Source organism: Sitodiplosis mosellana, unplaced genomic scaffold (assembly GCF_009176505.1).
Source record: "Sitodiplosis mosellana isolate CC-2019 unplaced genomic scaffold, AAFC_SMos_1.0 Smas_scaffold_63, whole genome shotgun sequence".
NCBI lineage: Eukaryota > Metazoa > Arthropoda > Insecta > Diptera > Cecidomyiidae > Sitodiplosis > Sitodiplosis mosellana.
Window position 1 is genome coordinate 26,365 of NW_022595305.1, and position 23,132 is coordinate 49,496.

A 23,132-nucleotide genomic window follows, 5' to 3' on the forward strand; every position below is an offset into this window, starting at 1 on the left:
TCATTAAAATCGATACATTTTACCCTATCTGTGTGCAAAATTCAAACATGAAATAGTTATTTATATATTCATAGTAATTCAATATGAATTTTATATGAAAAATACAGTCTGGAGATTTTCCACTGGAGAATTATGTCTCCACTGTGAACTGGTCACCTCTTCGGCACACACTTTAAACTCTATAGCTGCTTGTTGATCTCTAACTAATACATGGACCACGCCGCATCACTCTTCTCATAACACACTACATTCGTTAGACAATACCAACACATCGGCATCGGCATCAGCATCGACACTAAACCCGTTCGAATTTGACGCTGAACCCGTGTTGGCCACATGCACGCACACTCACGCCGATTGTCTTATAAGAAACTGTGTTCAAGGACTACCAAAGCATATTTAATATATTTGTAGCGTGCGGCCATTTTTCTACGGAATTGTGCGTATTGCGAAGGTTTCATTGTAACACGTAAAAAGAGGGCAAAGTTTAAATATTTAAATAAATATTTCGAGTTATTGAAGAGATGTTCCATCATCAATTTGTGCTACAGGATCAGTTTATGCTATGACTTGAAGAAAACCTCAAAAACAAACCAACAAAAGTTATTACATTGTAAGAAGGATTGTTGCATCATTGCGTAATCGAACACGTGGAGCAGAACGTCATTTCCGACCTTTTTTGTGTGAGTCAAAAATACCGGGTTATATTCAGTTTTTCTTTCATCTCATTATTTATTCAATATTTTTCATTGAAAAAACAATTTCCACCATATTCTTCAATCCAGTTTTGTTGTCCTAATTCTGACTTTCAACTTTTTTATGGCTAAAAGTTGACCCGTCGTTGCATCGACAGAAAGTACGAGTGAGAATCTATCATGTCCAATCGTTTAAAAATTACTTTTTATCGAATTTCCTTCAAAAATTAAAATTCTCTTTCAATTCCAGACGCCAAATTGCCAACATGAATTTGCGAAACGGCAAAGTGAAGCCGGATTACATTGATTTGGATGAGTATGTGAGTCCAGTGAAGCGATCACCATACAACACCCGATATCAAATGGTGAAAATCAAAAGTGAACCGACAACATTCTATGAAGCTGAAGCAGCTCTATCAATTCAGCCAATGTTTAATGATCGAAACACACCGAACCATCAATCCTTTTCAAAGCAACAATGTATGGATTACAAGCCAGATTACGGGATCACACTCGATTTCAAGCCAAAAATCGAAACCATTTACATCAAACCGCCACCTATCGATGTGGAGGCCATTCAAAATCAAGCGACGAAGATAAAAACCGAGGTGATTGAAGAGGAATTCATGGAATATTATCGTGATCCAATGCCAGCACGTCGAATCCAATCACCACGACGAAAGGCCGTGTCCATTCGAAGTGAATATTCATTACCGGTCAATGCGCAATACTCATGTTACTTGTGCGGCAAATGGTTTCGTCACTTTTGCCGATTGAAGGTAATTTTAACACCTAATTTTAATGATTTCTAACCTGAAAAGTTGAATTTTTTCATTGTGTTGTAAGGTCAAAGCATTTTGTAAATATTTTCTTCACATTTTTCTCTTTCTTTTGTCCAAAGACACACATGCCTACTCATACAGGTATTAAACTATATGGCTGTGACCAATGTCCAAAGAAATACTCAAGTGCATCGTCGCTGACCGTTCACAGACGTGCACATTTCGGTGAAAAGCCACGTCGACGACCATCACGGAAAGGTTCAAGATTCCCCGGGCAAAATGCCATCGGTCAAGAAAAATCCATGGAACCCAAATCCAATTTACAGCTAACAACGGTCAAAGAAGAAAAGTTGGATGAACCAACTGTGACTTCGACAGCGGCACAAGAATTCGAAAAGTTCCTCGAATTCAAAGCCGAGCTGATTGAGTTCGAAGAGACCATTGATGTAATTGATTTGGAAACGCCATCCGTTGAATACACGCCGTTTGTTTGGGACGAAAATGATTTGGAGCCAAAAATACCGATGGCAACCATTTTCAAAGGGTCGTCGAACAGCATTTTAAAGCCGAGTAACAAGAGCAATCGAGCCAAATTCACAACTCCAAAGGTGCCAAAGTATGAACTGTGGCAAAAGGAATCGTCTGATCCGCATGCTTGTTACGTGGATATTTTTCAACAGCCGAAACCAAAGCGTTCGTTATTGGCACAATTCACATGGAATGAACAGAACACACCGCCATTCGTTCAACTGTTGCCAACAAAGAAAATTGAACACGATGCGGGATCAACTGAATTGAAGAATAAAAATTCTACTTCCGTCGAGTTGAATGGTATTAACAATGGCCAGAGTCCTTCGTCAACTGGATCGAATTTGAAGAACCCTTCGCTTACCGGATCGAATGGCAAAAATCCATCGCCTATCGGTTTGAGCGGCAAAAACAATCAATCAGCCATTGAGCATCGTGAGATCGGTGACATCGAATTCATGCTGAAGAAATGGCAAGACGCACGTATCTGGTACAATCGAAGCATATGTCATGCAAAAAGTGGAACAATCCAAATGCCAATTGGCTATGCGAAACGGGCACAATGCTTCTTCAATTTGGGCATGTACGAAAAATGTCGCACTGACTTGATGCTAGCCGAAAAAACGGGAATGCCACAGCAATTGATGCCACAGCTCGAGAAACACAAGGAATCGTGCCGATATATGATTCAACGCACTGAGCCAATGATTGAAGTTGAGCCAACCCTTAGTTTTGAAGCGGATCCACTGTTCCCTGAAATGGCAAACGTTTTGCAAATTGACTTCAACGAAATGTACGGTCGGCATATCACAGCTAAGGAAGCGATTGGTGTCGGTCAAATTGTGTTAATCGAAAGAGGATTTGTGTCAACAACAACGGAATACTATGAAAAGTGTTGCATTTGCTTGACTGGCGACACCAACTTGACACCATGTCCCAGATGCACGAAAGCCATGCTCTGCAAGCGATGCGTCGGAAGAAAATATCACAAAATCGAATGTGAGCTGCAGTCCACAACCAATACCGATGGTAATACTTGGCTTCCTAAAGTAGTTCGATCAATTCTCAGTGCTATTGCAATTTTTTCAAACGTTGACGAGCTGATGAGCTTTGTTGAAGCGGCCACTTCAATTGATTATCCAACAATTCCAGACGCGATTCCGGATTTGAAATCAAAGTATCGCGCTTTTTTACAACTTGTTACCAAGCCGATGCTCAAGAATGAATTGATTCCAACCGCATTGGCCCTTAAGACGGCCTTTTTGAACCATGATATTGGCCGATTCTTTGGATCGATGAAACATCAACGCTTTTTGTCACACTTGATCTTGCATCACATCGAGGTGATCAGAAAATTTGGAACGAAAACTCATGACGATGGCGAAAGTGGTTGCGTCGAAATTACAGCACCCATTGCGTCTTATTTAAACCATGAGTGTGCACCGAATGCAGCCAAATTTTTACTCGGCAATTCGGTGATTGTGGTTGCCATGCGACCAATTGAAAAGGGACAACAGCTGCTAGTGAGCTATTGTGATGTTCTCAAAAGTGATAAAGAACGACAGAACATCTTACTGTTGAAGCATGGATTTCAATGCATGTGCGAACGATGTTTTCAGGCATGGATGCCAGCTGAGCAACAATCAACTCAACTCTACGATCGAATCGGATCGGAAATGACCGAGAATTTTGTCATAGAAAATTTTGCACATTTGGTTAGCAACAACCAAGAAAAACGCAAAGAACTCAACGATCGCATCCTGGATGTGCTGAATGTGTTTGGACGTATGCCATGGAATCACACAGTTGGCTGGGCATACGTTGTATACAGCATTTTACTCAGCCATCGCTTTCAGAAGAAATTACGCTACTGAGAGATTGACTGAAGGCAACCAACTTTTTTTTTGTTTAGTTAACTCTCATTTTTTTTTCTCGTAATTTAGTAACTCAGTCTGAGTTTTGTTTTCATAACCAGTAATAAGAATTTTTTTCCATACCCAGAAAGCAGATCAAACATAAGAATGATTTCATTCAGAAATGAATTTATTTACATTAAGTGACCGTACTGATCAATTTTTTGAAACTACCAATCATTATCTTCTCAAGCACTAAATGGATTAAGAACAAAAATAACATTTTCAAAATAAGCTGAAAAAAATAAAATGAAATTAAAACGTAACGAAAGCCAAAAAAAAGAGACAAAATTATTTAAAACTTGTAAAGAACTTTTCCAATTATAGCCAAAGACAGCAAGTGGGATTGACGAAAGCACCCTTGATAGGGCTCTGTTGTGGCTGAAATTCGAACTATTTTTTCTGTTCTTCCTTGCACTATTGTTCTATAAGCCATCTGGCATTAATTGAACATCTCTAGGAAGCTCCCGGCTGTGATCCAATGGGCAAAAAAATGAAAATGCATTAAATCTTTGAGAATTTCCAATGGAATTTGTAACCAATTGCCTGATATAGAAAGAGTTACTCGAAAATTCGTTGATAAGAAAATAAATTGAGAAATTGGTTGGTCAATTTAACCTAGGATTAACCTAAAATATTTGTGTAATAAAGTAAATAAAGCATTTGGAATAGAAAATCTAATTGGATTTTGTTTGAATTCATTGGTTTACTAGCGAAAAATTAACTGTATGATTCAGTTTTCAATTCATCATTGAACAAAAGTAAATTGTTCTGATTTTGGGTCGTTTTGTGAATAAATGTCATAGAATTGGTTTCTTCGAAAATGTTCATTCTGAAATGAACGAAGCAAGTGATTGTGGTCCTTTTGATAAAACCACGAAAATCGGTTCCTATGATCCATCTTGTTCCAATAGGATTTAATACATTTCCCGCTCAAAGTCACAGACTGTGTTACGATGAGTAGTATGAACACTCAATTTCAACCTCTCGTATTGAACGCACGCAAAATTTGGGTATGACACTACGCCACATGGTTTTCGTTGACACACACATTTAGTATATCCTTGGCAGTGATGCAAAGGTGTTGGATCTGTTGCATGCAGAATAAACAAAATTGAAATAATTTCTGTGTATTTTAGAGAATCTGGTGAAATTAATCAATATTTGATATTATTAGACAGAATAAAATAAGCCTACCAGCAATCAATTTTGACTAAGTTTCTGTTCGTGTGCAATTTCGTGGTACAATCTCTTGCGGTAACATGGGGAAACAGGTAGAATATCGAAATTGTGTACAATGGCAAAATGTGTTGTTGTGCAAATGCCGGAATATTTTGCGAAAAAATCATATTAGGATTTGGACTCACATTTTAATTAAAACTCAAACGTTCTATTCAAACGCTCAATGATTTTTTCTTCAAGTGTTTGATATTCCATGTAGTAAAGAAATGAGGAAAATATATTTATGTTCGATATAAATTATATCCGTTTTTTTTTGTAAAAATCAATGAACCAAAAATGACCAGTAGACCACTTGACCAGATATGAAATTCTATTTCAATTCCAGGTGAAGAATGATAAATATTGTTGGCGTTGTCATGGCGAAGCTACAACATTGGAATGCTCAAGTTGTGCGCGATCGTTCCATTCCGAATGTCTGGAAAATGAACAACAAAAATTGGTAGCCTTGGAATGTGGCGTTGTCCCGTTTGCATCAGATTGGATTCGAATAAGTAAGGACATGGTTTTGGTTTTGAAGCAATTCTAGATGGTTGGATTTTTTTTCCGACAGAAAATATCAATTTCAGCATTTTTATTAGTTGAACTCAAACTAATGAATCCAAATTTCTTTTAAATTTCCAGCGAAGATCGTTTGGACATGTTGCCAATCATAATTGATTGGGCATTCAAAAATGAAACGGTACTATTTTCATTAAATTTTTTATTCATTGATCAATTTGATATATTCAACACTTATTTCCACAGTTTGACTTGCTAAAGGATCCTTTAAACTGCAAAGAAGATCACTCGAAAACAGATGACATGGTGAATCTGATTAACCTGACAACGATCAAGGAAAAAATCAGCAAGAATGAATACACCAGCTTCTTCGGGCTCATCACTGATGTTCATTGGATCATTCATAATTCTTCGGTGTTATTTCCAGGTAAAATTTTCAAGTAAAGATTTTCGGTTCTTTAGTTCCGAAGTAGTTGAAAGGATGTTTGTGATCAAATTTGTTGCTTTTGATTAGATTTGAAAATAATAATTTAAACTGAGATTATTCAAAAACTTGTATTTCAGAGGATCACGACACGGTAGAAAAGGCATGGGAATTGATAGATTATATCAAAAAGGAGATTGAAAGTGTGGAAATTTGTGCCGTTTGTTATTCGAATGAAAATGAGCACCCGGATAGTGGTTTCACAATGGCGTGTACGAAGCCACATCTTGTTCTTTGGGCTAAAGTACCTGGATGGGACTACTGGCCAGGAAAGTGTTGGTCAATTGATGACCAAATGGTCTTCGTACGATTCTTTGGTGATCAAATGGAAGCAGACGTTCCAGCCGCAAAATGCTTTCTTTACTCTAAAACCAATCCATCAAGGTTGATCGAACGAGCACCCATAAAATACAAAAAGGCTGTAAAGGTAAACAGTTTATCGATGATTTGTTTATAATTGAACCACTCAAACGCACTGAAACACACTCAAACAACCATCTTCTTTCGAAAGTCTTACATAAACCATTTTTTATTCAATTGAATTTAATGAATTCGATATTTATTCGTGGAATTTTTCCATTTCTTAGGAAGCCAATGAGTACATTGAAAACATTCGAACAAAATTTGGTTCGTATCAGCTCGCTGAAACTAAGACTGTCTTTGACCCAACGATGTTGAATCGCTACCTCTTCGATGCGATTCCAGGATATGTCAATTCTCAAGAGCTTCCAATCCTTCCAGAAGACATCACGGATAGCAGCCCCGATTCACTTGTCAACGTTTCGGAAGACCAAATTCATTCTGATGCCGATATGTCGACGCTTCCAAGAGGTGTACGCAAGAATAAATTTAAATCGATTGACTTGACCCTATCGGATGATCTGACAGATATCGGACGATCTGATTCCGATGATGATTATCCATCGGAATCACATGATGGCTCTGATCCGAAAGACAAAAATTATGGACAAATCGATGCTGGGTTTGCCAACAACACAAACGATAGTGAATTGATTACGGAAGATTCAATTAATGAGTCATCCACAGAAGGATCCAATATTCCTGTTGTCGAGCCCATTGCAAATGATGATGAAGGTACAACTGAAACCTGGAATTTGGCTAAATGCCGAGAAGTGATGTTACAATCCCAACTGAATTCAAACAAAGCGCTCCAATGTTTGTGTGATTTGAATGCCAAGTTGCAGGATGAAAAGAAAAATTTGGCCGCCCGATACGATCGACGCATCAAGAATTTGGAAGAACGTAATCAACAGTTGCATGAACATGAAAAGAAGTGGACCGATGAGCTGAAGATGAAAATTGATCAACTAGTTGAACAGACGTCAGAGTACAATAAAATGATTGAAAAAAAAGACCAAGAAAAGAAGACGGCCATCAATGAAACCAAGAAACGGTGCAAAGAAAAATATGATCGCCAATTGGAAAATAATAAAAAGATGAAATTTTGCGTGAGCTGCGACGACGCCAAACTACAAGACACACCCTACCTTTGCAGTACGGAATGTGGGACACGTTATTACCAGTAATTTGAAATTTAATCATTATTTTCGTTCATGTCACTGAAATTTCTTCATTTTCTTTTACTTCAGATTGCAGATGGATAATTTAATGAATTTTGCTCAAAGCAACATCAGCAACAAGGCACAATCGAACAAGAATTTTCGTAGCGAAAACCAATTTGACAACATTTGAAGTTGATTCAATTATTTTCCAATTGAAAATTGTTTAGCGAGTCTGTACTGCTAGCATATTCAATTAAAATATATACGTTTGATTCTTATTCGAATTAGAACATATGTAAAGTTATCATGAACAATTTATTAACAATCATTTTGAAAATGATTTTCGAATTGAAAATCAGCCATTGAACTAATAAAAACCAAAATAGACATGACAATTGATTTTCATTGAATTTCATTTTTACTGAAGAAAAGCTATTTTTGGATTCAAATGATAGAGAATTTCGAAAATCCATTTGTACGAACAGAATGGAATTGAAATGATAAAAATGATCTACTCTCAAAAAGTTCGTTCTTCTCGAATAGGTCCCTCAGTAATACTTCCCCAAATGAGACTCAATCAATTTGTTTCATTCTAATCTGCACTCGAATTGATGAGCAAATTTTTATACTCACTGGAACACGCTGTGTGCGTAGTATTGAACGCACCCAAAAATCACATTTGACTCAAAACTGAATCATCTTTTGACAGCACGGCTAAATTGTGTGTGCAATGACATGGATAAGAAAGAAGAATAGGAAGTAGCGAGAAACAGTCGAATCACATGTTTTATGAGCAATTGAGCATCACTTGTGATATTAGTGCACAAACTCCATTCGTAGATTCATTAAATTATAGACCCAATTTGGCGTAAATTTTTTTTTAGTAAATCACCAATTGTTGCCCAATCAAGTGTTGAGCAATATTCAACATTATTGGAAGAAAATTAAGTGTCTCATTCCAATCGATAACTGTTCGCTAACGATTTGTGCGATACAAATCCTCCAGCAATATGGCTGCCCTGGTAAGATCGTGCAAAATACTTTAACACGAAATTGGATAAAATTTTATTTAAAAAAAAAGAACAAAGTGAAAACATTACGGCTATTGAGTCAATTGTTTTGACCTAACCATTGACCAAATATAAAAACTCATCTTGATTCCAGATGAAACATGACACATTTTGTTGGGATTGCTGTGCCATAAATCCAACGTTGAAGTGCTTGAATTGTCCGCGATCGTTCCATTCCAAATGTGCTGGATGTGCTGGATTTGAAAAACAAAACGATGGAATAACTTGGCGGTGTCCCGTCTGCATCAAATTGGATTTAACAAAAAACACCGACGAGTAAGACAACTTGAATGCTTTGAAAAATCTAGTTTGATTTTCTTGTTATCGAATTGGTTAATTTTGTTTAGCTAAAATAAATTGAGATTTTTAATGATCAAGATTTCATTCGCTAAATTCAAAACGAATTTCTAGTAATAAAATTAAATTCCCTATAAATTCGCAGCAAAAAGTGGTTGGACATGTTGCCGACAATGATCGACGTCGTAATCAACGTTAAGAAGGTAATTGATTTTTCTTTAATTATTTTTGAAATAAAAATTTATTCAACGCACTTTATTCCACAGTTCGGTGATTTCAATGTTTCATTGAGAAGTGCAAGGTCCATGTGCTTGGCAAATCCAATGGATCTAACAAAGATCAAAGACAAAATTAACTCGTACACCAGCTTCTTCGAGTTTCTCACCGACGTCCACTATATCGTTCACAACTGCTTGGTCTTATTCCCAGGTAAGTTTTGGTGTGAAAATAATAATTAAACGTTCTAAATTGAAAATTCTGTTTTCATTGTTTTTAATTCAAAAATGTGATATTTCAGGGCAATATGACATGTTAAAAACCGCCGAAGAGTTGGAGAAACACCTCAAAGTGGAAATTGAGCGCGTGAAAAAGTGCGTCGACTGCTATTCGAACACAAAAAAACATCCGACGAACTGGTCAACAATAGTGTGTACAAAACCACATCTCGTTCTTTGGGTAAAATTAGCTGGTCTTTATTACTGCTGGCCATCAAAGTGTATGTCAGTTGATGGGCAAATGGTCAACGTACAATTTTTTGGCAAAAATACTGAAGCAAACGTTCGAGCTGAAAACTGCTTTTTGTACTCAAAAATCAACCCAACATTGAATACGATAACACCATCGGACGGTTACAAGTTGGCATTGAAAGTAAATATTTTGCTAATTTATGAAGAGTTTTCTGTTGACGAAAGATAATGATTAGGAATTGATTTAAGGAGACAAACGTCTATCTGATTTTTAAATTTCAAGAAATACTCTTCGGTTTTTTCGACTCATGAACGAAAATCTTTTCCACTTCTCATTATACAAACTATTTTTTGATTCGAATAGACATTTAATTATTAATTTCATTTTGGATTCTTTTTATATATTAGGAGGCCAATGAGTACATTGAAAATGTCGGCAAAACCTTCGGTTCTTATCAGCTCGCTGAAACCAATGCTGTCTTCGACCCAACGATGTTGAATCGATACCTCCTCGATGCGATTCCAGGATATGCCAACTCTCAACAGCCTTCAAGAGACAGCAACAATCGTAGTCCCAATGTACTTCCCGATGCTGGCACGGGAGATCAAAACCATGCTAATGACGAAGCATTCGATACAATGGTAAATAATCATAAAAACATGAATTGACACAAAATTGAATGAACTTCAATTTCAGGATAAAAAACATGATGCATATTGTTGGAAGTGTTGTGGAAAGGAAACCACTTTGAAATGTTCATCATGCATTCGATCATTCCACGTTGGTTGTACGATGAATGCAAATGATGTGGACGTTAAGCCTACAATTGATGCAGATAATTGGTGTTGTTCCGTTTGCAATAAACTGAAAACGTCCAAAAATACGTAAGACATTTTATAAAATGCATTTTCGGATATTTCGAATAGCTTCAACAATTTAATTTTCCAATTGTTTTTAGGCAAGCGGAGTTGAAACGGATACCAATCATTATCCATCGACTGTGGAAGTCAGAATATGTCGATTTGAATAAGAAAAAGAACAAGGGTGCAAAACGAATGAAATTGTCAAAACGAATGAAATTGTCTGCAAATGAAGAAGAGGATATTTTTTGCGCTAGCGATGATATTTTGAATCCGATTGATCTGCCAAAAATCCGAGTAAAGGCCAACTCGTATACCAGCCTCGATGAATTTCATGCAGATGTCCAGTGGTTTGTTCATAACTGTGGCATATTATTTGGTGGTGAGTTTCAGTTGAAATTTGAACTAATCATCCATTTTCTATTAGGTGTTTGAACAATCGAACATTTTGTATCGAAAATTTAACTAGAACATTCGCAATTACCTCAAAATTTACAATTACTTTCCATATACAAGTAATTGTAACCGACCAGTAATTGTTGAAAAATGGAGTAATTGCAACTTTTGGGAATTAATTGCAAAAAGAGTGATTTACCCCTCGAGAACATTGGTTAAGAGAAAAACACAAGCTTTTGATGGCTTTTCTTCAAAAAAAATATCAACCGATTTTGGTTGTATTATAAGCACCGAGCATGTTTGATAAACACAAACAACAGTTGTCTCAGTCCTCATAACATCATCAGTGACCTAATGCTTCTAAGTAAAAAATTCTAACATTCTAAGCTATTTATTAATTTTTAATTCACAGAAAATCACTATAAGACGAAATTGGCAAAATATCTTCTGAAATCGGTTTCGGATGAAATTGAAAGTGTAAGAAAGTGTGCGGAGTGTCATTTTAATGCGAATCGAAAAGAGACACGACAGCATTGGTTTACAATGATCTGTAATACGCCGCATCTCATGATTTGGGCACAACGAAAAAATATGCGATATTGGCCAGCCAAACTGATGTCAGTCGATGGGCAAACTATCCACGTTCGGTATTTTGGCAGCGATCATATAAATGATAATATATCCACAGATAAATGCTTTTTATACTCTGAGAAAAGCCCAGGGAAGCCTCAAAACGCGAAAGCAAACGATAAATATAATTCAGCGGTCGAGGTAAATGATGTTCACAGTGAATTCCAAAAAAAAAACTATCCCAACTTTTATAACTAAATTTTTCCATCAATTTTTACCATGCAGGAAGCGGATCAGTATGTCAAAAATCTTCGTGAAAAGTATGGACCATTCGAACTTGCCGAACCAAGAACGCCATTCGATTCGGCCTTATTCAATGACTACATTGTGAAACTAACCTCAAGAATTACGATGTCTCCAGGGCATATGACTCCACCAAATCACGATGAAAATGAATGCGATTTAGACGACAATTTCACGGCACAAAGTGTGTCCGCTGTGTCATTTAAATCAGAACCATCAATGAGTATGGAGGATGTAGATGAATTTTTTGGTGAACCAAGTACCGGGCGATTTGAAAACGATGAGGACGATTCAAGAGGAAATTGCGATACAGATGAAAACGATGAAATGGACTCAACGACAAGTGACAATGATATGGAAATCAGTGGGGATGAAGATGATCCGGATGGTGTTTTGGACATAAACAATTCATTGCAACATTTGTCAAGAGGTTTCGGTCGTCTGTGCCAAGTTAATGCCAAGTTGAAAGAACGGTTGACCGTTTCAGCGGAGAAGTATGCATTGGAAGTTAAAACGCTCGTGGAAACTAATACAAAGTTGTTGGCCGAAAATGAACAGCTTAAAGTCAACACCGAAAATCAAATTGAAGCATTGAAAACGACTCATGAAGAAGAAATAATTCGATTGAAAGAAGAGCACCAGAGGCTATTCGATGACCAAAAACAAACGGTGAAACGGATCAAACTAGACAGTTCACAGTCGGTCGAGGAGGCAAAGAGGAACAAGTATTGTATGGGATGTGGCAAAGCAAAAAAATTGGACATTTTTGTTTGTGACATGGAGTGCCAGCGACGTTGCTTGTAGGTTTTGAATTTGCAATTTTCTTTGATCACGAAGAGATTCATTTTTAATTTTTTAGTTCAAACAAAAACACTTTCTTTTTTTTCATCTTTTGCTACAGGGAACGTGCATCAAATTGATACGGATATATTCGATCTCACAACGAGGAACCCTTACAATGGGAACCCTTACCACTAAGGTTACATTCTTGATAACAGACATGCAACTCATATTTTACGTACAAATTTTAAGCAATTTTCATTTTAATCATTTTGTTCATTCCCACCCAAAATGGTAATAAAATACATTACATTACAAACCGAATTCAAATCTGAAATGAATCTAGTTTTGTTCATTCTTTCCATCCGAGCTCTTATGCTTAACACGATATTCAATGTTAATAAAGAAGAGTTTCAAGCTACTAAATTTCTCTCATTTTCAATGTTCATTTAAAACATTCACCATATTACCTACGGTTGCGAATTCAACCCAAAAAACGATGATCCCAGAATTTGAATGTCTTTTGCTGGAATACAATTGTTTGTAAACTTCATTTGAACTCTATTCAATTTGGCTGAACAGCTGAATCAAATCAACCATTGAACAAATAAAAACCCAAATAGACATGACAATTGATTTTCATTGATTGCTATTCAAGCTCATTTTTTTTACTATGGAAAAGCTATTTTTATATTCAACTGATAAACAATTTCAAAAATCGATTTTCACAAATGGAATAGAATTGAAATGATGAAAATGGTCTACTCTGCAATTTATCGTCTCAAAAAGTTCCTTCTTTTCGAATAGGTTCGTTAATAGTAGTTTCCCAAATGGTACTCAATCAATTTGTTTCATTCTAATCTGCACTCGAATTGATGAGCTAATTTTTAAATTCACTGGAACTGGACTCGTTGATGTGTGCGTAGTATTAAACGCACCCAAAAATCACATTTAGCTCAAAACTGAATCAACTGTCAAACGCAGCTTCTGACAGAACGGCTAAATTGTGTGTGCATTGTGCAATGACATGAACAAGCAGCGAGAAAAAGTGAATTAACTTGTTTAATGCGCATCACTTGTGTTATTATTGTGCCAACTCGTAGATTCTTGAGGGCTTTGTATAAATAAAATTTGGTACAAATAAAATGAACAAATCAGCGATTGTAGCGCGATCGATGTGTATCTTTAATGATTGAACAATATTCAACATTATTTCAAGGAAGAATAAGTGCCTCATTCCACTCGACCACTGTTTGTATACGATTTACACGGTACGAATCCACCAGCGATATGACTGCCTTGGTAAGATTTCAAAAACACCAATGAAAGATATGAATGAACCAAATCAAAGTAACATCAGTAAGATTATTGTTGAATTCGACCTTAATTCCAGATGAAACATGACACATTTTGTTGGGATTGCTGTGCCATAAATCCAACGTTAAAGTGCTTGAATTGTCCGCGATCGTTCCATTCCAAATGTGCTGGATCCGAAGAAGAAAATGATGGAATAGCTTGGCGGTGTCCCGTCTGCATTGAATTGGATTCAACAAAAAACACCGACGAGTAAGGCAATGCTTTAAAAAATCCACTTTGATTTTCTTGTAATCGAATTGGTTAATTTTGTTTATAGTTAAAATAATTTGAGATTTTTAATGACCAAGATTTCATTCGCTAAATTCAAAACGAATTTCTATTTACAAAATAAAATTCCCTATAAATTCTCAGCAAAAAGTGGTTGGACATGTTGCCGATAATGATCAACCGCGTAATCAACGATAAGAAGGTAATTCAATTGATTTTTCCTTTGAAATATTTTTGAAATAAAAATTCATTCAATTCAATCAACACTTTATTCCACAGTTTGGTGCTTTAAATATTCGATTGAGAGGTGCAATGTCTGATTGCTTGGCAAATCCAATGGATCTAACGAAGATCAAAGACAAGATTAACTCATACACCAGCTTCTTCGAGTTTCTCACCGATGCACACTATATCGTTCACAACTGCTTGATCTTATTCCCAGGTAAATTCATATGAAAATCATTAGTTTGAAAGTTTTGAATTGAAAATAATACAATTTGGATGTTTGTGTTGACAATTTTTACCAATTCATTGTTTTAATTCAAAAATTTCATATTTCAGGGACACACTACATGGTAAAAACGGCCAAGGAGTTGGAAAAATACCTCAAAGTAGAAATTAAAAGTGTGAAAAAGTGCGTCGAATGCTATTCGAATGCCAATTTACATCCGACGGACTGGGTGATTATGGTGTGTACGAAGCCACACCTCGTTCTTTGGGCCAAAGTAGGTAAATCCAAAGGGTACTGGCCAGCAAAGTGTATGTTAATTGATGGGCGAATGGTCAACGTACGATTCTTTGGCGAAAATACTGAAGCAAACGTTCCAGCCAGAAGATGCTTTTTGTACTCGAAAACTAATCCATCATCAAAGAAAATAAGACCATCGAAGGGTTACGAATCGGCTTTGGAAGTAAATATTCTTGTTTTTAATGAAGAGTTTGTTTTTGACACCAATTTATTTATGAGTTGAATTAGATTTAAATTTTGAACTTTCAAGAACACTCTACTATTTCTTCGACTGATGAACTTAAACTTTTTCCACTTCCCATCATAAAAACCATTTTTGATTCGAATTGAAATTTACTTTCATTTTTGATTTCTATCTATTTCTTAGAAAGCCGATGAGTACATCGAAAACATCCGAACAAAATTTAGTTCGTTTCACCTTTCTGATACCAAGACTGCTTTTGACCCAACGATGTTGAAACAATACCACCTCGATGCGATCCCGGGATATGCCAACTCTCAAGAGCCTTCGATCGTTTCAGAAGACATCACAGATAGTAGCCTCGATTCATCTGTCAACGCTTTGGAAGACCAAATTCATTCTGATGCCGATATGTCGACGCTTCCAAGAGGTGTACGCAAGAACAAATTTGTATCGATTGACTTGACCCTATCGGACGATCTGACAGATGGCAATTCCGATGATGATAATCCATCGGAATCAGATGATGGCTCTGATCCGAAAGACAAAAATTATGGACAAATCGATGCTGGGTTTGCCAACAACACAAACGATGGTGAATTGAATACGGTTGAAACCATCGAAGATTCAATTAATGAGCCATCCACAGAAGGATCCAATATTCCTGTTGTCGAGTCCATTGCAAATGATGATGAAGGTACAGCTGAAACCTGGAATTTGGCTAAATGCCGTGAAGTGATGTCACAATCGCAACAAAGCACACTGAATTCCAACAAAGCGCTCCAATGTTTGTGTGATTTGAATGCCAAGTTGCAAGATGAAAACAAACATTTGGTCACCGAATACGATCGACGCATCAAAGATTTGGAACAGTTGGTTGCTAGTCATAATGAACAGGAGAAGAAGTGGACCGATGAACTGAAGACGAAAACCGATCAACTAACTGAACATACGTCAGAGTACAATAAAATGATTGAAAGAAAAGACCAAGAAAAGAAGACGGCCATCAATGAAACCAAGAAACGGTGCAAAGAAGAATATGATCGCCAATTAGAAAATAATAAAAAGATGAAATTTTGCGTGGTCTGTGACACTGCTAAACCACAAGACACACCCTACCTTTGCAGTAGGGAATGTGGGAAAAGTTATTGGTAAATTTTGAATTTCAAAAGAAAAGTTTAGCCATTACTTTCATTGGGATTTTTTGTATTTTGGAACGCTTCAGGATGGACCAGTGAATGGAAGAGACTTATCTTGAAGCTAAATCACAGCAAGGAGTTCAATACAGCTGTAAGAACAACTATTCACCAACTCAGAACTGGAACAAATTCGGATTCATTCGCATGGCAAATTTGAAATAAATTCGTTGAAGGCAAACACATAAATTATAATTTCAGCATAAGAACAAGACAAATCATAATATTTTTTATTTTACATAAACTGCATGTCAAACATAACACGAGCATTTTACGTTTGATAAAATAAATAAAATACTTCGAATAGAATATATTGAATTGGGCTTGATTTTCTCGCTTATAAGATTTAGTCTGTAATTCATCAATAATAATGGAATAGAATCCGACTGTGAAGTTTACAGTCAAAAATTGATTGATTTGAAAATATCCCTTCAACTTTCATCTTGAATACGTTCCTTGTTGAATCTTCCAACAAAATGGATTCAATCTCTTTCTTCTAAATCTCTTTGACTCAAAGAATCAGTTGTCAGACACAAGTTTTTCGCGATGAAAGCACTGTGAATTTGTGTTTGCGATCGATTCCACAAGAAACACCGACAAACATAGTCAGATCATATGGAAATCACATGGAGTTGGTTCACTCGAAGATTCTTCTGGATTTTTTCATCATTCCTCTTTATTAACTTCACATTTTATTCTCATTGAAACGTTCGAAAAACGCGAAAACTTTCAAACTTCAATTTTCTCTCGTTATAGCGCGCCACCTTTGGGCGTCATCAAGCTTAAATTGTGCATTCAATGATTCCTTAGCAGACACTACTGCTGCTGTTGAATTCGGATCAGATTGCATCATTGTATATGATGATGAAAGATATAGTTTTAATTTTATTTTCGAAGATTCAAAAATTTGGAAAAAGTTTCAATTAAAAAAAAAATTCGTATTCATGCTGAAAAATGACTTATTTTCTACAAAATATGTTTGATAAATGATTAATTGTTTACATCATGATTCATGCAAATTGCAAATGTAAGCAAGCTCATAAACTAAAGCACATATCTGGTCCGTTTATTGACAGATCACTTTTACATCGCTGTGATACTGATGAACAGCTCACTTTAGCGAACAGTCGATAGCTGTCACATCGTCTTCCGGTCACAGCGTTAAAACAAATCATATTGCGTTGGACGTCTTCTTGCTGTGAACATTCGCATTATTTCATTCATCGTCCAGAGCTCAAAGCTTTCACACGTATTTTCATTGTGCAGCTTAGGAAATTGAACGAAGAGGTGAGTTTCATACAAATTTTCGTATGAATTTCTCGAGATTTTGATTGAAAGAATTTTTTTTCTCTTTCCTCTATTAATTCAGTGCAATAAAAGAAGTATTAGAATAATTTAATATTGAATTCATTGGAAATTTGCTTTCGTAGTGATGAAAATTAGAATCAAGTACCTATTTATTTGAGAAAAAAAATTGACGATCACGTTTTTTGATCGATCAAATTTAGTTAAATGTCGAAAAAGTAGACTTTTACTCAATTTTCTGTAGAAATTTTTTTTTCTATAAAAATAAGCCAAACCAAACTTAATTTCCCATTTTTCATTCAGCCGTAAAAATGTCTGGCAGTGACAATTCGTCGTATGTTGAATACATGAACGCGAAAAACATCAAATTTAGCAGCAATGGTATGTCTCGATGTGACGATTGTGAAATGTTCGTCCCGTTTCATTCGATGGCCGAACACATGGCATCGAAGCATACGGTGAAACAAAGTGAATCCGATCAACACGAGGAAAGTACGGTATACAGTCTGAAAAATCATTATGAAAAGATCGATGCCATAGTACGTCAGCCATTCCGTGATTTGTTGCCGAACAGCCGCAACAGCGTCCATCGTTCAAAAGAAGTTCGTGTACATCGCAACGGATCCGTTGGCAAAGGAAGCGAAAAAGTAGATGAGGATCACAATGGTTCAATTGATAAAGCCAACGGTACAGATATTTACAGCACCGATTTTTCCGATGTTCCGACAAAGGAAAGCAAAGTGAAGCATTCGCGAAAGAAATTGGACGTGTCCAATGTTCAATCGGTGGAACTAAGTGAAGCGGCTGAGGCAATAAAACGGTTGCCACGCGAGGCAAGACCATCGGCTCGATTGGCCAATGCCATGGCATTCAAGAAGCTATCATCGGATGGCATGGTTTCAAAGAAGACATCAGTCGATACCACGGCCACCAGAAAATCATCAGCCGACACCATGATTCCAAAAAAAACATCCATGCATCGTTCAAGTTCACAAATGCGCCCAAGCGATATGCCTGCACTGATAAAGCCACCACGTCGCGGAATGAGCGTCGAGCCAAATCGCCCGAAAATTCCAACCGTTTTCGAAATGTTCAACATTCGTCGTTCCGAAATGCAAGGTTCAAATGCGGAATATGATAATGATGATGAGCATCCACCGCGCCGGCAGCCATCAGTCAAAGAAAATGTTCCCAAAAACTCGGTGCAATGCCCATTGTGTTCGAACATGATGCACAAGAACGACTTCAAAGGTCATCTGTTGCGAAAACACTATACTGGACATGGTACATTGAACATCGAAGGTGATGAACACTCGAAATGCGACATTTGCGGCAATTTAATGCCACAAGAACACATTCAAGCTCATGTCGAACGCACACATGGCAATGCTGGTGGTGCTGAAAAGAACAAAGACCATTTCATTCGTTGCAACTACTGCGCGGCGTATATGCACATCGATTATATGCCCGGTCATCTCTTCCGCAAGCACAAATCGCACGAAGGCTCCATTGGCATCATTTGGCCACAGTACACCGACGAACAGGTCATTCAATGGTTCAACGATGGAATGATTTTCATCAAAAATGGCGCAATCTTCGTCGCACGAGAGGAACCTGACCAATAAAATTAAACGTAAATCGTAACATTCACTTTTTTCCGTGATTTTTCTATCATTTTTCATTTAATTTTGTTTTAATCTCGTACATCTTTAGCATGCACTTAAGTTTAATTTTTTATCTTTTTAATATTTTTATTCTCATAATGAAGTTACTTAATATTAAGCAATTAACCAAACCATAACGCCCAAAAAACCACAATTGTCATAGTTTAAAATTGCCCATGCATAGTTCAAAATTGCCCTTCATTTTTACCATATTTTCCACAAAATTGTCAATTTTTCATCCTAGATTCATTTTAAGCGTCTCAATTGCCAATTCAAATCATTTTCATTTTATCTAACACCGCCAAGTGATAAATTTTCAGTCAATTGTATTCACTTTTTCCCAAACATTTTCCTCAACACAAAAACAATTCAAAGTCAATAAAATTGAGTCGATTTAGCGAGAATTTTCTAAAAGTTCCATTGTTGAGGTCATTCTAATTTTTGCCATATTTTAAAGAACAAACAAAAACTTGAATAATTTTTTTTTTTTTAAATATGAATGTTTCATACCTTTCATCGAACTAAAATTGAAAACGTAAAAAAAAAACTTTTAGTTTCAAAAAGAAACAAATCAACTCAAAAAAGAGTTTAAAAAAAATTGGAATGAAGAACAAGTAATAACCAAAAAATTGTTCCTTTTTCTTGATTCAACGAAAAAAAATTGGGCAAAAGAAGTGGCCACTTGAATGAAATTTTTATAAAATTTTAACGATATCGATTCAATTCCATTGATTTTTCCATTGTTTTAGCTTTGAACATAGCAAAAGTGAGTAATTGACTAAAGATTTTACTCAGACTAGATCATAGGCATAATTGTATCATTGATTATGAAGAATAATAATTGAAATCAATTCAACTGCAACAAAAATCAACAAAAAAAAACTCATTATTGTACGAATAAAACACAACAACACATATATTTTTAAAATAAAAACCTATTGCTATCGTCAGAAGGCTTATTTTGTTCATGGTCTACGGTGAATCACCGTCGGTGATTTATTCTGTTTGAAAAGATGGGAAATTCTGTTTAAAATGATGAAACCTTTTCTTTGAAGAGAGATTTTCTCCTAAGAGACTTCTCTGTTTTGCCGACATTTTTAGTTCTGATAGACACTTTCTTAATGATCTTCAAACGATCAAACAATTTCATAGGAAGTTTAATTGGAACATTTCCAGGGGCATATTTTGCGGAACATTTTCAGCGGAATTCTGTTTAGTAAACAGTGTATACCGAAAGAATGTCTTTCGGAAGGTGAGTTTGGCTCTCGATTTGGCTAAGTTCTTCATTTTGATTTTTTTTTATACATTTTCAATCTGGTTCAAGTGATTGGCTTCATTAGTCTAACGTGAAGGATAAGTATTGAATTTTATGGTAATGAAAGAGACACAAGGACTGTAAGTAACTGAAATCTTATGGTGAACACACAAAAAGCAAGTAAATCAAAACTGTCTGCGTTGCTTTTTTCGGTAATTAAAATTGCTTTGGATTGAAAGGTTGTTCCAAGAAAATCTCATTGGGATCATAAGTTGGTCCATCCATTAAAATTATTCGTAATGGCTTTGATCCGATTAGAGAAAGTAGCTACGATTTAGACGGTGGATTGCATTTCATGTGAAAAATATGTTATTTATTGTACTTTTCGATGGTCAAAATTCATTTCATTATTTCATTAAACAGATCCATGTGTCGCGAATCAAACCGATCAATAAACATTGTGATTAAGCAAAAAAAAACAGCATTGCATCAAATTACGCGGCTCTGTGGGAAATACATATACAAATATCAACATCATTGGTGGCGACTTCTACGAACCGGTGTCATAAATAATGGCAATAATAACAAAGCAATACAAATAAACAAATCGATGTGCTGAGCGAATGGAAAAAAAACACACATACACACCATTGCCATTGTTGAATCGAGTGAGAAAAAAACACATCGTCAACATTGAACTGAGTGAAACATCACCACTGTCGATGTGCTGAACGAAAAATAATTTATTGCCAATAAAGTGTCGAATTATGAACGATTCTGCTACAGTGGAATGTAAAGTATGTAAATGAGTCGCTTCTTGGAATTGTGTCTGTGTGTATATAAATCTACTGTTGTTCAGCCAGCTGTGGTTGCTACAGTGTGGCAATGCCACATCGATATACTCCATTCGCACTGTCGTAAAAATGCCAAATTCATTTGCAACGAAAGTGTGTGAACGAAAAAGAAGGAGAAGAGATTGAGAGAGAGCACCGAAAAAGAAATCATGCGATGCTGTGCATTCCAAAGAACCGTTTGCCATCGACACGTCAGCACAAGCTACGGCTATGCTTGTAGGCATAGCATTGTTCACAGTGCGAACTTTGCACAAAAAACATAAACAGAGATTGCGAGTCGTGTTATGAAAACGCACACAAGCGCTTGTTGTTCTATGAAATTGTTGGAGAGAGAGAGAGAGAGAGAGAGAGAGAGAGAACGAGACGCATTGCATCACCAACAAATAGTTGACATTCAACAGCTTGACAAATAAAATATTCTCGTCATTTTGATAATTCATTGGTGCGCGAGCACACAACAAAACTACTTATTGCGGCTTATCTTATTGAAACAACAAATCGACAACGATTCAGCAAATCGACAGCAAAATATTGCAAAATCATTATTTAGGTAAGAGAATGTGTAATAACAAATCGAAAATTCAGTTCAGTATTAAATTGATTTCAAACGATTGTGCTTCGAAAAGTCAAAATAGTGATAAAAAAAAATGCATGTAAAACTATTTAAGTGATAGTAAATTTCGTTTGTTGATTTGTTTTTCGTAGTGAACCAACGCGATGGCCATACAGTGTGGACTTTGTAAGAATGTGATGCCGTCGTCGAGTTTTCTCAGTCACAAAGAGCGTAAACATTCGATGGAACAACGAGTACCGTATGTCAAATTGCCGGACGATGTGCTGAAAAGTGACACGGCCAATGGGAAATTGATAAAATGCCGTCATTGCCCAAATCGAATACCTGAACATGCAATGGAACGTCATTTACAACGTAGTCACGTCAAATGCCATTTGTGCGGTAAAATACTTCAAAAATTCAATTATGACCAACACATGCAACAGAAACACGGCACCAATTTAGTGGCAACGTCAAGTTTATCACAATCAAAGTCATCGATTCAATCTGATAGCGATTTAGCATCGACAATGGGTTCAACGCGTGATCCATCACCGATTCCATATCGACCACCGCCACCACAAACCTCAGGCAAACCATTAATGCCATCACCTTCAAAGACCAATAATAAATCCGATGTCATCCGTGTCAATGAATGGGAATTACATAAATACATTCGCCAAGGTCGAGTTTATACTAAAAACGGTTGCCTTTACCTTCGCAATGTTGATCTATTTTAAACCCATACATTTTAAGGCTCTGCCTACCCAACACATTATTCAATCATTTTCAATCGATTTTTTTTTCTTCTTTTAAACACATTCGAAGTTTTTGTTTTCATTTCTTATTTTTTTAAGGGAAAAAATCAAATGTTTTCGCAATTTTTTTTTAAACTGAAACTTACATCAACTATTTTCGAGTCATGAAAAGTGAACCTATTCAAAGAAAAGAAATACTATATCGACGAACAATGTTCCAAACATTAACGATTTACTGTAATAAAAGTCATGAATTACTCATCTGACCTGGGAATAAAGCGATTTTTATTTGACATTTTTCTACATTTAATCGTCGTAATAATAGCGTCCCGGGTGAACGCGATACGCTTTGATGAAAGCCTACAGTCGTTCGATGAGGCTTTCATAATTTTTATATACATTTTAA

The 23,132-nt window shown here is 36.2% G+C and overlaps 6 protein-coding genes across 8 annotated transcripts; all 6 read left to right on the plus strand.

Moving 5' to 3' along the window:
* Positions 1–255: 255 nt before the first annotated feature.
* On the plus strand, positions 256–4,200 carry LOC129570640 (uncharacterized). 3 transcript variants are annotated; one of them, XM_055450330.1, is made up of 4 exons: positions 256–683; positions 786–856; positions 946–1,474; positions 1,597–4,200. In XM_055450330.1, the coding sequence occupies exons 3-4, from the start codon at positions 962–964 to the stop codon at positions 3,877–3,879; spliced, it is 2,796 nt and encodes a 931-aa protein (XP_055306305.1). In that variant the 5' UTR covers positions 256–683; positions 786–856; positions 946–961; the 3' UTR covers positions 3,880–4,200. The 3 variants fall into 3 exon arrangements, with proteins under 3 accessions (XP_055306305.1, XP_055306303.1, XP_055306306.1); XM_055450328.1 differs by having other exon boundaries at positions 266–683; positions 786–862; XM_055450331.1 differs by lacking the exon at positions 786–856 and having other exon boundaries at positions 411–683.
* A 1,349-nt stretch (positions 4,201–5,549) lies between these two features.
* On the plus strand, positions 5,550–8,035 carry LOC129570665 (MYND-type zinc finger-containing chromatin reader ZMYND8-like). Its single transcript, XM_055450359.1, has 6 exons — positions 5,550–5,651; positions 5,782–5,839; positions 5,905–6,085; positions 6,223–6,569; positions 6,730–7,685; positions 7,753–8,035. The coding sequence occupies exons 1-6, from the start codon at positions 5,611–5,613 to the stop codon at positions 7,853–7,855; spliced, it is 1,686 nt and encodes a 561-aa protein (XP_055306334.1). The 5' UTR covers positions 5,550–5,610; the 3' UTR covers positions 7,856–8,035.
* A 334-nt stretch (positions 8,036–8,369) lies between these two features.
* LOC129570650 (uncharacterized) lies at positions 8,370–12,965 on the plus strand. Its single transcript, XM_055450341.1, has 11 exons — positions 8,370–8,687; positions 8,830–9,011; positions 9,178–9,235; positions 9,299–9,461; positions 9,550–9,899; positions 10,127–10,360; positions 10,416–10,603; positions 10,678–10,961; positions 11,388–11,746; positions 11,831–12,648; positions 12,750–12,965. Exons 1-11 carry the CDS (start codon positions 8,676–8,678, stop codon positions 12,766–12,768), a joined length of 2,667 nt encoding a protein of 888 aa, XP_055306316.1. The 5' UTR covers positions 8,370–8,675; the 3' UTR covers positions 12,769–12,965.
* Positions 12,966–13,634: 669 nt separating this feature from the next.
* LOC129570672 (MYND-type zinc finger-containing chromatin reader ZMYND8-like) lies at positions 13,635–16,638 on the plus strand. The gene is made up of 7 exons (XM_055450366.1): positions 13,635–13,930; positions 14,022–14,194; positions 14,357–14,414; positions 14,492–14,654; positions 14,774–15,123; positions 15,328–16,292; positions 16,367–16,638. Exons 1-7 carry the CDS (start codon positions 13,817–13,819, stop codon positions 16,377–16,379), a joined length of 1,836 nt encoding a protein of 611 aa, XP_055306341.1. The 5' UTR covers positions 13,635–13,816; the 3' UTR covers positions 16,380–16,638.
* An 854-nt stretch (positions 16,639–17,492) lies between these two features.
* Positions 17,493–20,256, plus strand: LOC129570673 (uncharacterized). Its single transcript, XM_055450367.1, has 2 exons — positions 17,493–17,624; positions 17,946–20,256. The coding sequence occupies exon 2, from the start codon at positions 17,954–17,956 to the stop codon at positions 19,265–19,267; it is 1,314 nt and encodes a 437-aa protein (XP_055306342.1). The 5' UTR covers positions 17,493–17,624; positions 17,946–17,953; the 3' UTR covers positions 19,268–20,256.
* Positions 20,257–21,535: 1,279 nt separating this feature from the next.
* On the plus strand, positions 21,536–22,992 carry LOC129570656 (uncharacterized). The gene is made up of 2 exons (XM_055450348.1): positions 21,536–21,965; positions 22,121–22,992. Exon 2 carries the CDS (start codon positions 22,133–22,135, stop codon positions 22,706–22,708), a length of 576 nt encoding a protein of 191 aa, XP_055306323.1. The 5' UTR covers positions 21,536–21,965; positions 22,121–22,132; the 3' UTR covers positions 22,709–22,992.
* The last annotated feature ends 140 nt before the right edge of the window (positions 22,993–23,132 follow it).

Excerpts from the sequence above, each read along its gene's own strand:
- LOC129570640 (XM_055450330.1), top strand. The coding sequence starts at position 962 with ATGAATTTGCGAAACGGCAAAGTGAAGCCGGATTACATTGATTTGGAT. Across the intron at positions 1,475-1,596 it reads GTCACTTTTGCCGATTGAAG|ACACACATGCCTACTCATAC; the intron begins GTAATTTTAACA and ends TTTTGTCCAAAG.
- LOC129570656 (XM_055450348.1), top strand. The coding sequence starts at position 22,133 with ATGGCCATACAGTGTGGACTTTGTAAGAATGTGATGCCGTCGTCGAGT.
- LOC129570665 (XM_055450359.1), top strand. The coding sequence starts at position 5,611 with ATGTGGCGTTGTCCCGTTTGCATCAGATTGGATTCGAATAA. Across the intron at positions 6,086-6,222 it reads TTCTTCGGTGTTATTTCCAG|AGGATCACGACACGGTAGAA; the intron begins GTAAAATTTTCA and ends CTTGTATTTCAG. Across the intron at positions 7,686-7,752 it reads TGTGGGACACGTTATTACCA|ATTGCAGATGGATAATTTAA; the intron begins GTAATTTGAAAT and ends CTTTTACTTCAG.
- LOC129570672 (XM_055450366.1), top strand. The coding sequence starts at position 13,817 with ATGATTGAACAATATTCAACATTATTTCAAGGAAGAATAAGTGCCTCA. Across the intron at positions 14,415-14,491 it reads GCGTAATCAACGATAAGAAG|TTTGGTGCTTTAAATATTCG; the intron begins GTAATTCAATTG and ends TTTATTCCACAG. Across the intron at positions 14,655-14,773 it reads CTGCTTGATCTTATTCCCAG|GGACACACTACATGGTAAAA; the intron begins GTAAATTCATAT and ends TTCATATTTCAG.
- LOC129570673 (XM_055450367.1), top strand. The coding sequence starts at position 17,954 with ATGTCTGGCAGTGACAATTCGTCGTATGTTGAATACATGAACGCGAAA.
- LOC129570650 (XM_055450341.1), top strand. Across the intron at positions 9,900-10,126 it reads GTTACAAGTTGGCATTGAAA|GAGGCCAATGAGTACATTGA; the intron begins GTAAATATTTTG and ends TTTATATATTAG. Across the intron at positions 10,962-11,387 it reads CTGTGGCATATTATTTGGTG|AAAATCACTATAAGACGAAA; the intron begins GTGAGTTTCAGT and ends TTTAATTCACAG.